The sequence below is a fragment of the Cheilinus undulatus genome, linkage group 18 (genome assembly GCF_018320785.1).
Source record: "Cheilinus undulatus linkage group 18, ASM1832078v1, whole genome shotgun sequence".
Taxonomy (NCBI): Eukaryota; Metazoa; Chordata; class Actinopteri; order Labriformes; family Labridae; genus Cheilinus; species Cheilinus undulatus.
Genome location: NC_054882.1, coordinates 5,497,905 through 5,511,157, shown reverse-complemented (window position 1 = coordinate 5,511,157; position 13,253 = coordinate 5,497,905). Strand labels below are relative to the sequence as shown.

The window sequence follows — 13,253 nt, the reverse complement described above, 5'->3', positions numbered from 1 at the left end:
ATGCAAGCTTACTCCTTTGGTAGGGGCGCATCTCACAGGCAGCTACATCACGTTTTTTTGTTTCTCTGATTGGCCCGTAAAGATGTGACGGACAGGATGTTCATCCAATTACCCTCCAAGTTTTTTTTCAAAGGTTCTGCCCTTTCCCAAACGCTGTGTATGAGAGGTTTACCGGATGGATGTGTGCAAAAAGTCCATCTGGCATGTCAGGTTATGATATTATATGATTTGATATGAATACAGATATGATATGGGGAGATGGAGCCAGTCCCAGCTGTCACAGGGCAAGAGTCAGGTACATCCAGGACCAGTCAGGGCTGAAGTAGAGAGACAGCCACACTTACCCCCAGGGGGGAGTGAGGAGGCCAGAGCACCCAGAGGGAACCCATGAATGCATGGGGAGAACATGCAGAAATGCCCTCTCTGACAGGACTTCAGTTCAGGAACCTGCAAGCTGTGAGACAACAGAACCAACTTTGTGCCACCATGCAGCACAGATAAAATACATTAAACGATAAATAAGAAAAGGAAAACATCGCTATGAAAATAAAAGACACTTGACCAGCCCTTTGGTGGCACAGATAAGATACAAACAAATACAATATAAGACATCAAATACACAGCAAGATATGAGATAGTAAAACACAGGAACGTGAAAACACAGTTGTCCGTGCATACACTAGAAAGACAAAGTTAAACACTACACCCTGTGTGAGCAGCAAAAATATCCATTTGCACTTAATACTGTGTAATCATGATGTTAAGTCTGATTTGGTTCACAGTAAAATTAGGAATTAATAAATAAGATTAGATAATCTTTCATTGATCGCCAGAGGGGAAATCTGAGTGTTAAAATAGCACAAAGACAAAGAGAATGTTACAGGAAACTAAAAAAAGACTAGATAGATAAATACACAGTGAATAAAAAGATAAATACATGGTTATACAGGTAGTGTAAGATGGAGTGATGATGTAAAGTGATGGTGTGATGAGCAGCAAGTTTTGAGTGTTAAATTGATGTTGCACTGAATTTTGGGAAGTTTGAAGCTGAATAATCCCAAATATTCAGTAAGGTAAATGGTTTGTGTGTGCTTTAGACTGAAAAATGACTCAAGTTTAACCTGTGGCTGTTATAAAGTTTATATTTTACTTTTTTGCTTTCTGGTGATCTTACATCCAGAAGTAAAGGTTTCTACTCGGACATCTTTAAAATTAAAATAATAGAAAACCTAAGGAGTCTTCATCTTGTCTTTGAATGATAACTCAAGTTAGAAGAGAGACAAAAATGATTTTCATCCCATATTTCCTTGCAGCATAAATTGTTTTTCTCCAGGCACTTAAATCAAAAACAATCTTGCTACTCCTTTGGGTGTCATGACCCAAAAGTTCAGTCCAAACATCTAAATTTATCTGATTTGGATGGGAACCCTTGAGTGAGTTTCTTAAAGTTCAGCCTGCTCCTCTCTGGCCATTTCTGCTCCATGTCATCTTTCCCAAAAATCTGCGGTTTCTTGAATAATGATTGTGTATTTTTACATGAACGTGTTGTAACAGGATGTATTACTTGTGGTGGGATTCAGTTACTCAACAGGGCGGCTGTACGATTTAGCCCATCTGTTCTTTATCACTGTAATAAGACCTCTGATTGGCCCCGCTCCTCTCTGTTAATGGCTCCCTCAGGGTCCCCGAGCAGGAAGCCGTGTCCAGTGTGCTCAAACAAGGAGGTCTGTGTCTGGAGACCCGCGGGACGGACGGCCTTGGGCTGGCAGAGTGCAGGGGCATCGGAGCGAACAGGCCACAGTCACAGGTCAGGATTCTGCCACTAGAGGGAGACTGTTGAGGTCTGGATTATCTCCAGAAAATGTAGAAAAATGTGATCCAGTGACACCAGTGTAAGGGCTTACATTGGTAGAGGGTTGACATTTTTACACATCTAATATTCTATGAAAGAGGCCCCAGTCTAGTTCTGCACAAATCACAGTTTCTGCAGATCTTTAGCACAACTCAACAATTCTTAAATTTGATTTTCTAAAATTAAAGGTCTTTAAATTTCTGATTTGTATTAACGCTGGCATATGATTACAGAAAATTCTTGTTGAAGTGTTAGTTCATGGGCTTTAATGAAGTATATCATGCACATAGTTACAAACCATAAAAGGGAGAAATGAGAAGTCAGGGAAATGCATGTTAATCTGACATAATGATACAAATTACCAGGATTTTGTTTGCAGAAAATTCACCAAACTACACAGGCTTCTCAGTTGCAAAAATTGTGTTTATTTTTTTGGGTTGGGTACTAAAAAGGTCTGGAGAATTCTCAAATTTGATTATAACAAGTGTGCAGCAGCCCTGAAAATTCAAGACAGGTTTTTTTCAAAGTTTTGAGTAGTTCACAAATATTTTGTTGGATCTGAACCAACATTTTTTATTACCGATATAGTAGTAATGTACCAATTTAGGCAATGGTAGACCAGCAGTCATCCATGTTGTGGATGTAAAAAAATACATGTTTGCAAAGTAAGGAAATTTACTTTGAATGAAAATAATGTGGTGGCTGTTTGTTTTTATCTTGAGACACTTGAAATACCAATCAAAATCTATCAGTGGTAAAGTAAACACCTACAGTGTACAAAGTCCTGGATTTGGATGTACAAAGATATGGGATTGTCATGAAATCAGAATTTTAAACTTTGATGCCATGCTGTTAAAAATAAAACAACATCTGTGCATGTTCTGATGCCTTAACCACAAAATAAGAGTCATAATGTTGGGTTACTTAAAATCTCAAACATGAGTTGCACCAGCATAAAAGACACAATCAGTTTTGGGGTCTCCCAGAAGGAAAAAAAAGTTCAAACTCTTTCCTTACAACTATATGTTTCTTTTAGCGTAGTCTGTTTTCACCATGTAGAGTACATAATTCTAGCTAGCTAACAGTACAGTAGTAAAGCTCTCATCCAGCAGGGATCATTATGAAACAAAGATTCACACCCCAACATCTGCTGGTTCCATGTGGTTGAGTCTTTTAATTCAATCCAGTTCTGCATAACCTTTATTTAATTAAAATTACACCACTGTTCTCTTTAAGTCTTCCTCAAATGCAGACCTCTGACCTGATTTGTGGAGGTTTGACCCTGAATGACTAAGTTAAGACTGTAAAGAAAGCCCAGTCAGTCCTTGATCAGAGCCATCCTTTGTTCTCTGAGTTTAAGTCCAGCCACAGATCCATCCTGCCAATATGCAGGACAAAGACACTAAAGAAATCACTTGTCTGAGCTGCCATTGACTTTATGAAGGGCTAACTGTGTGCTAGTTTTATATTTACTATTTGTTTTAACTGTCGTATTTTATTGATCATTGTCTGCTGGTTTGTTTCCCTTTAAAGGACAATTTGTTTTACTGCTGATTGCAAAACAAATTGCCTTTCATGGGGATTAAAAAGACAACCTTGACCTTTGATGAGGGAGAAAAGCTGTTTAAAAGCAGCATCCCTGTGTGTCACACCATGCTTAGAGAAGTGAGGCTGCCACTTGCATTTTACAATGAGTGGTGGCCAAATTTAATAGCGTCAGATTGCGTCCTGTTCAATGGTGGCGGCTGCACTTATCATGGTAGCTGCAGATGTCTTGGTATTTAATTTAATACTTATATATTATGCACAATAGTAGACAGGACAGCCAGTGTTTTACACAGAATAACAGGCATTAAAATTGCATTTTACTCACTGAATTTTATAGAAATTTCTTGTTTTTAATGACCAGAAATATAGGCAAACTCCTATCCAGTCTAAATTGATCTAATAAAATTGCAATGCAATTATTCATGCTGTTTAAAGCGGGGGTGGAAAACTCAGATTGCCTAGAGGGCCACATGTGCGGTATTCATACTGCCTGTTGCTCAGCATAGATTTAAATCATATTTGAGTTACTTTTTTCTTTTTTTTTTTTTTTTTTTTTTTAACATGTTTTATTGAATTTTGAACATTTAAGAGGAAAAAAGGAGGAAAACTGAAAAGAAAAAAGAAAACGAAAAACACATGACAGCAAGTACTGAAATAAGCAGAGTATAAACCAAGTGGGATCAGACAATACATACAAAATAAAACGAAATGGTCAAAATATCCCTATAACAAGCATGATGTACTAGTACAGGCGGTTCCACGTAGACATTTCTATATCACTGTAATTGGATATCAAATGTGGTTCAATGAATCCACAAAGCAGGAAAGGTAATAAAGCACAATAAAATAACCTAATATTAAAATAAGATACACATTAGAGAACCTCAAGGATTTTGAAGAGTACATGAGGGGCGCCAGTTTACATCACAACATCCCTTCTTTATTAAGTCTGTGATGCAGTCTGGAAGATAGTCAAGAAAGGGCCCCAAAGCTTGTCAAAAGACTTCTCATTTCCTTTCAACCTTGAACTTAAACGTTCCATCGGCAAAACTTTAAGAATTTCTCCATGCCACTGACTGATAGTTGGAGGTCTGGATTTAATCCACTGAAATAAAACACATCTTCTTGCCAAGACAGTAAGCTTGCTCAAAAGTTTATGTTGGACATTTGTCAAACAGAGTTTCTCACTTGCTATGTTTAAAAGAAACAAACTGGAATTTACCTGTATTGTCTTACCAAAAATAAGATTTAATTCCTGTGAAACTTTTACCCAAAAATCATATACTTCAGAACAGCTCCAGATACAATGAATGTAAGAACCGACCTCTTTCTTACACTTTATGCAAAGGGGAGACAACTCAGGATAAAAGGTATTAAGGGATTGGGGTGTACGTTGCAATCTGTGAAGGATTCTGTACTGACTTTCTGATATCCTGTTGCACAAAAAAGTTTTCCCTACGGACTCTTGAGTTACTTTTTTCAATGCACTGGACAGAGGGTTTAACAGTTACCAAGTGTATTTTATGTGTCTCCTTTAAACCCTAAACGCATGTAATAATGATTCATAAAAGAGTTTTATAGAAGCATTTCTGGTCATTTATTTCTTGCAAAGAACAGAACATATAGTAATGATCACCTTTTATATACGTATAGCTCAGGTTTAATTGCTTCACGTTCTTGTTTTCTTTATGTCCACTATTTGTTGATACTTGAAATTGACTCGGAGGCCACATTTAGTTTGGGCGGGGGCCGCATTCGGTCCAGGGCCCACCAGTTGCCCACCCCTTGTGAAGACATTAATCTCACTCTTATACATGACAGCTTTTATGTAAAAAATATGACTGAGGGTTGCGTTTTAGCTTGATAGGTAGAGCAGTCACCCATGTACAGAGGTTATAATCCTCGACACACTGGTGTGGGATTGATCCTGATCTTAGTGCTGTTTGGTGCATTTCTTTCCCTGTTTTCTCCCTCTGTGTTTCCTTCTCTCATAGTAGAATACTTGCTTCTTGTATATAGTAAAGGGACTTTATAAACTAGATAAAGCACTCATGTAAAGAACCAGAAAATTCAGTGCTTGAGTAAATCTACTCTGTCTCTGGCTGCATGGATATCTACAACACTACAGCACTATATAAATGACTTTATACAGGAGGAATGTTTTCAATAATTTCTCTGACAAAGGAGCAGTAACTGTGAGAACATAAATGTAAGTCTAACATTTAAGTAACACCAGGATTTTCATTCTTCTTCTGTTGCTACAATGAAAAAGTCCCTCTGTTGCCAGGCAACAGCTCTGACAAACACATGTACACAATCATCACATCAGGAGCAACACGCCAACCCTTAATCTGAATTTAGTCATGGGAGCAAGCATTAGTCACTGTTATTATTCTGGCTTTATATTCATCATAATTTTAACAGATGGACTGTTACACCACAGATATGATCAGGTGGTTAATGTTTTTAATTCTGTAACATGAAGTTCAGATTAAAACAGGCGAGTGATACACAAAGATTACAGGATATGGACCTAACAACAGTTGTAATCAATCTCAGAAGAAGTGAGGACAAAATTGGAAAAGAGCCTCCTTTTTCTGGGAATAAACCAAACTCCTAATCTTTGACTTCAGGCTTCATCTCTTTGAATAATTTGTAGTTTTTTTGCAGAGGAAACTTGTAATCCAGGGAGATTGAAGATTTTCTACAAGGCTTTTGAGTAGAAACCTACACATAGTGAAAACATAAGTAAACAGAGGTACAGGCACTGATATTTAAGTAATGCTGGTTTTAATTAAGACTTCATTTAACACTTAGGACCATGACTAAGGAGAGGACATAAAAAAGAAGGGAGGAGATTACAAGATCATTATTCAAGATTGAAAAAAGAGGTCGTCGGTGTCCAAATGTTCATAATTTCCATCCGTGCATGCATGCTTGATGTAGTCATTGCAGACATTTGAAGACCCCTTTTTTGCTCAAACTTGCTCTCTGTTTGATGTAAATCAGTGTTTTTTCTGAAGGGTAACCTTTAAATGCTCTTCTGCTGAGAGGTTTAAAAATCCATTTAAACATTTCTATTCAACATCAGCACAATTCCTATCATTTTTTTTCTTTTTTTTCTAGAAATGGGAATTAATAGAGCCACTGATCCGACAGCAGGACCTCTGCCTGGCCATCTCAGCCTTCACAGCGGGCTCAAAGGTCAGGATGGAGTCCTGCAATGCAAAGGAGCCCAGACAGGTAAGATGAAATCACCATAGCCTGTCAAACCTCAGCAACTCTGGGACCTGGATTTCTGGTTAGCAAGGTACACTATATGGACAAAATTATTTGGCCACACCTGTTAATATTCTTGAATTCAGGTGATTCAATCAGACCTGTTCCCACAGGTGTATAAAATCAAACAGCTAGCCATGCAGTCCATCTGCAAACATCTGTGATCTTAAAATGGTCATTCTGAAGAGCTCAGTGACTTCAAGCGTAGTGCTGTGATGGATCCACCTTTGCAGCAAGATGGTTTGTGAAATTTCATCCCTGCTGGATATTCCACAGTCAGCTGTATGTGATGTTATTAGAAAGTGGAAGCATTTAGAAACAAGACATCAGAAACTCAGGCACTGATATTACAGAGCAGGGTTAAAGTCTACAAAGGTGCATGGTGCATAAAGTCTCCAGCGCTCTGCTGATTCTAGAGCTGAAGATTTCTGAACTTCTGCTGGCATTAATGTAAACACTGAAACAGCAGGAGCTCCAATGCTAAGCATCTGATGGAGTGGTGTAAAGCACACCGATGCTGGACTGTAGAGCAACCAAGACATCTTCTGTGTTGTGATAAATCACTCCTCAGGGTGTGGCGGATGCCAGGAGAACGTTACCTGCCTGACTGCATTGTTCCAACTGTGAAGTTTGTTGGAGGAGGGATAATGGGGCTGTTTTTCAGGGTTTGGGCTAGACCCCTTATCTCCAGTGAAGGCCATGTTAGACAATGCTATGCTTCCAACTTTATGGCAACAGTTTGAGGAACGCCCTTTTCTATTCCAACATGGTTGTGCCCCAGAGAACAAAGCAAGGACTATAGAGACATGGTTTGATGAGCTCGGTGTGGAAAAACTTGGCTGGCCTGCACAGAGCCCTTACCTCAGTGCCATCGAGCACCTTTGAGATGAACTGGAACGGAGACTGCAAGCCAGGCCTTCCACTCCAACATCAGTGCCTGACCTTATAAATGCTCTGTAGAATGAATGGGGGGCAAAAATCCCCATAGAAGTACTCTAAAATCCTGTGGAAAGCCTTAAAAGAAGAGTGGAGGCTGTTAAAGCTGCAAAACGAGGGCTAACTCCACAATAAAATAAATGTATTTGAATACAATGCCTTCATAGTCCCTGTCAGTGTAATGGTTAGGAGTCCAAATACTTTTGTCCATATAGTGTAACTTTAGGCTTCACTTCTTCCAAGGTAGATCGTCATGTAACTATGTGTTCTTCTACACTGAATGATGACAGCCTGCTCTTTGAGGTTTTTCCATTAAGGGGTTAAAAAGTAAGGTTAACCTTAATCTCACTGTCAGTCACTTTTACTATAGGTCTTAGATTTTCCTAACCATTATCCCATTTTGGAATCAGGCAGCTCGTCTGTCATTTAGACGTGAAAGATTTGAGAGGTGGTGACCTGAAAAGATGCTAAGCAGACCGCCTGCTGCTGATTCAGTCTGAGCGAGCTCGCTGCACAGATGCAGCTCACGCCAGAGGAAGAGGCAGCTGATTTTATAGATGCAGAAGAACACGCGCTCTCATAACCTCCGACCCCACCCTGTTCCTTCCTCCTCCTTCACTCTGTGCATGTTGAACACCCAGCCCATGTGGACCCTCGCTGACTTCACGCTTGATTTATGACATTGAAGAGCGAGCTATTAACTCAAACCATGTGTACGGCATGCAGGACTGCTGCCAGGCGAGCTCTCATCCCTATGCAGACTCGTCACAATCCTCGGAGAGTTCTTCAGGAGTTTGTTCTGATATGGGAGACGTTTGGACTCTTTGTCCTGACTGTTTAATCCCTAAGAGGGGAAAAAAAAATCACTTATGTTGAAAAGGAGGAGAAGTGATGTGATAAACTCTTGGAGCATGTATAGGTTAATTCTTTTTTATGAAAAAGATAACAAAGAAACCTTTGGACCAAAAACAAAACTGATGACTCAGTAATCTGAAATGCTTGATCCTTCTGGGCTGTTGTTCACTATTGTATATCTTCCATCACCAAAATGATAAGAGGTGTTTCTCCTGACCCCTGCTGCCCTGAAACTGTCTGAATATGTCAGCAACATTTTATTCTCCTTTCACTTTGTGGCTAATTTACAAGAAATAAACAAGTGAAGGTGGAGACTAAATCAAAGCTGAAATAGCGTGCAGATCCAAGCTCTTCCTCGAGACACACTGGCAACAGCTGAAATTGTTTTTCAGTTAATATAGCTAACTCTAAGGACTAGAATAAAATCCACAAATAAGCCCTATAAAACCTAAGGCCCTTTTTATTAAACCAGAAAACAAAACCTTGTCGGAGAGGTCTTTGGGTTTGTTTCAAGGAAAAGACATTAAACCTTGAGTCAGATCTGGAGGGAGAGTTTGTTATGCGAGAGTTTTAAGAGGATTGTACAGGTTTTCTTCTCCTTTATACAGATGAGGACAAAATTATTATTACTACCTACTTAACATACACAGTGTAGTCATCATTTCAAAATTACCTCTTTTTGCACTAACATGCATGCATTTTAAGGCATGTGCGTTGGGGTGGGAGAAAAAATGGATACAGCATAGTATCATGATATTTTGTCTATTGATATATCAAATCATCTCGTCCACCAACTATTGATTTTTTCAAATTAATTGCTAATATGAACTGAAGTCTATGATAATGAAAAATAACCAGGGCAAGGACATTAGCATTGCAAGATGGACATGACACATGAGGTTTGCAAGAAGTGCTACATGAAAATAAAATTCTGCAGAAATATGACAAGCATAAGGGCAAGGCTAAATTAGCTAAACAGTTGAAAAAATGGTCTAGATCGCAATATATCACAATATATGGTATCGCAATACTCACTGTAATGGAAAATGTTTACATCGCAATAATATCGCATCATGACCCAAGTAAAGTGATAATATCGTATCGCGGGGCCACTAGTGATTCTAACCCCTAATGTGCATACCATACACTCATAACAGAGTGTGTTTAAAGAATACAGCATGCTTTCTTGAATACAGACTCTCTTTCTCTCTCTGTATTCCATCTGGGATTTGCAGATTAACTCCACAATCAAATCCTAAAATCTGTACTTGGCCTTGTCCGTCTTCTGTTGCCTCAAGTTCAATTCTCTTTAATCAGTAAGCCAATAAACAGAGCACTTACACCTGTTGATTTATGGAGAGCCAGTTTATTAGGAACAGTCCTTTAACTGTGAGTGCTTCAAGCACTGGAGTCTCCTCTGAGGGTTTATCAGATTTATTTAAAACTAAACTAATAAAATCATTACCTGATGTTTTCTTCTGAGAAAGACCTGAAGTTCACCCTGTTAGTGCGTCCCGTCAATGATTAGTAAGGGTGATTCAGTTCAAGTGATGTAATGATGGTCATAAATAGATATTAGGAGAAAGTACAGCAAGAAAACATCTTTTCCAAATCACAGTTCTTCGTCAGGGAGAGAATACAAGCCTGGGTGGCCTTTCTGGGATTAGTTAACACCTTTAGTTGATGTTTAAATGTGACGTGAAGTCAGACTCACTCTGGGTTTGTTGTTGTCAGCTCAACGTTCACAATGATATGCGGCCTGTCTTTGGTTTTGTGTGATTAAGCAGTCATAAATTTCAACTTATGGCACCAACATGATGTTTATTTTGATAACAACAGAAACAGGTTTCCAACAGCCACTTTTGCAGCAAATACCTACAAAAACATTTAAATATAGAATCTAATAACTTATTAGGTAATTGTTAGTTAATAAACGACACCACTTCATCAACAGTGAAGCTACGATTTTAGTCAATAGTAAATCAGTAAGGTTACAGAGATGTTTTATATTTATCCTGCAGATTCTCACAAAAATATCATGTGGATAAATATGAATTTCACCAAGAAAAAGTGATCAGTTTGAAATGATTTTAGTAGAGTGTTCAACATATAAACTCAGTCTGGGGGTAGTATAGTGCAAACTGACTACAAGGCAAGTGGTTCAGTTAACAAGTCTCCTGAGGCCAGCAGAGGGCGCTCATTTTACACAGAGTGCCAGACCCTGTGGAAACTCATTACAATACTTTTTTTTACACAGTATTTGTACAACTGAAATAATAAATTTAAGATGAACAAATGGCAGTGGAGTCTTTAAAACGTGTTCCATTCATGTTTTCCCCTCCTTCATAACTGTTAACCACCACACAGGGGAGGACAGATGGCATAATGGAAGAGTTGTGTTATAAGAATACATTTCAAACAACAAATTCCCACACTGAAGTCAAGTCTTGACATGGTTTAAGATACATGTGTGTAATTTTTCTGTATTTCAAGAAAATATCACACAGCTAAACCACACCCATAGCTACTGTCTGTTTCTCTTCAAATAACGACTGGTGCGGTCATTCTCTGACCAGGAACAAGCGTATCAGCTTGAAGCTTTGATGGATGGATTTGGTCTGTTGACTCACATGGACTCAGGCCAATTCATCCGATTTTCAAAGTTAATTAATAATTAAGGAATATGCAGATGAGTTAATGATGCAGAATGAATGCAGATTTGTACTTTTTTTTACATCAGCATACCGATGCATCTGAAAAATGTTTTTTTGTTTTTATTTTTGGCAAGTATGAAAAGTATGATTTCCAAATATTCTTAATGTATTTGACATAACTTCAAGCCTTTAATTGTTCCAGCCTCTCTGGCTCAGATTTAAGGTTAATGAAGGTAACCCCTCTGGAAAGTATGTTAATTTATGCACTTACTACTTGGTTGAGGCTCCTTTTAGAACTGTTTACTACATAACTGTGGCATGGAGCCCAGGTTGTCTCGATAGTGGCCTTCAGCTAATCTCTATTGTTGGCTCTGCTGTCTCTAATCTCCCTTTTTTTTACTTGATGTATTTTGAATCTGTACTATATAGAAGTTTTACAATTTGGTTTAAATTACATGGAAAAAAAATATCATGGCATTTTAATTCTTCTAGTTCCAAAGATCCAAATATTGTCCTGAATATTTTATGAGCTTAAACAAACGGTCTCTCCTGTTGGTTTGATGGCGGGCTGCCGTGAATCTGCAGCTGGCTGCTCTGTGATTTTTCCACTCAGAGTTCAGAGAGTCAATCATTCATTCATGTGATCACTGTTAATGCAGCTCTGACTCAGCCCATTACTCAGCACTAACATGAACCTGCTGTGCTGATAAACAGAGACACAGAGCTCAGAGTTTTTCATGTTTTTATGCTAACAGATGAACATTTTCTCTTTGTTTCTCTCTCTGCATGCAGAAGTGGAAGCCCAGAGGCTCGGCTCTGCAGCACATGGTCAGCGGCCTCTGCCTGGACAGTCAGACCCCGACGGGCCCTCCAGTCATTTCACAGTGTCGCCCCCTGGTGGCCGGCCAGTCCTGGGAGCCTCAAGTGATCACCTGAGCCACGTTGGACTGAAGGGTGGGGTGGAGGGGGACGGATTCTGGACCTGGCCTGCGGGAGGACTGGCCTGCTTTCTGACTGTGGCCTCGCTGAAGGAGGAGCGAGTGAGAACTGAACTTCTGTGATGTCAACTTCAAGATCCTCACTGAAAACATTTGATGGCCTTTTTGACACGGACATGAGGGTCTTTTTGTGTACAGTGCTCCATCCCTTGAGGATGCTGCGGTTCTTCTACGTAATCTAAGCTTTCCACTGAAAACCGTTGCACATCTCACGTTTCATTTCTGTATCTTTCCTGGTCAACTTTAGTTTCTTTATGCAGTAGTAAGGATTACCTCGAGTGCATACTGTTCTGTAGCAAATGTGTGGAGGTGCATCTGACCTACGCTGAGTCGACGCCACTGCTCGTCTGGTGCCCAATTTAAGGTCGAGGCATGTCAGAGGACCATGTGGACCAGGGCAGCTTTATGTATAGCCAACCTTAATCTGAGCTTTTTTTTAATGCAGTCTTGAAAACACCATGCAAAGCACTGTCAGGAAGATTATTTATTGTTTTGCATGGTCAGACCCAAAGAATGTTTTTGTTTTCTGTCTCTCAACAAAGTTTTATGTAAATATTTGAAGCAGATAATGGCCTGGATTTTGTGCAAAGTAATCTATATGTTGTTTGAAAAAATAAAATGTGGTACTAAAGAAAGTATTGCTGGAGTTTTTTTTTGCAGGATCGGCTGGGATGTTTGATCTTGTATGCATGGTTGTGCAGAGGATGCCTTTCCTAGCAGGCAGCTGCATTTCTAAAAGTGCAGCAAATTTTAGGGTTTATTAAAATACTTAACATGCTCATCTCGAGAAGCTGGAATATTGCAGAAAAATTCTGTTTTTCTCTGTAGTTTAATTCAGAAGGTAATACTTTCAGATAATTTACATTTATTACACAACAAGAAATAAACCTAGCACAAAAAAGTAAGGAAATTAGTGTTTGGTAGATTATTTCTTGGCTGTAACAATGCTTTTTGCAATAGACCTTAACTCGTTGGAAAGCCTTTTTATTTCCCTTTTAAATGGTTTTATATTTGTAAGGAACATGCATTTGTGGGATGAGCAGCAGAGCTGAGGATGTGGGTTGCACCCATGAAAAATCTGCCAATGCGAAACAGCTTATTCTGCCGTTGACTCTTGTTTGGCGGATTGGA

General features: G+C 39.1%; 1 protein-coding gene across 1 annotated transcript in view; it reads left to right on the top strand.

Annotated features, from left to right (window-relative positions):
• galnt16 (UDP-N-acetyl-alpha-D-galactosamine:polypeptide N-acetylgalactosaminyltransferase 16) overlaps window positions 1-12,760 on the top strand; it is a 77,276-nt gene extending 64,516 nt beyond the window's left edge. The window contains exons 13-15 of the mRNA XM_041812935.1: window positions 1,681-1,807; window positions 6,527-6,643; window positions 11,917-12,760. Coding sequence (XP_041668869.1) covers window positions 1,681-1,807; window positions 6,527-6,643; window positions 11,917-12,060 — 388 coding nt within the window. The 3' untranslated portion in view covers window positions 12,061-12,760. The remainder of the gene's footprint in view (window positions 1-1,680; window positions 1,808-6,526; window positions 6,644-11,916) is intronic.
• Window positions 12,761-13,253: the final 493 nt, after the last annotated feature.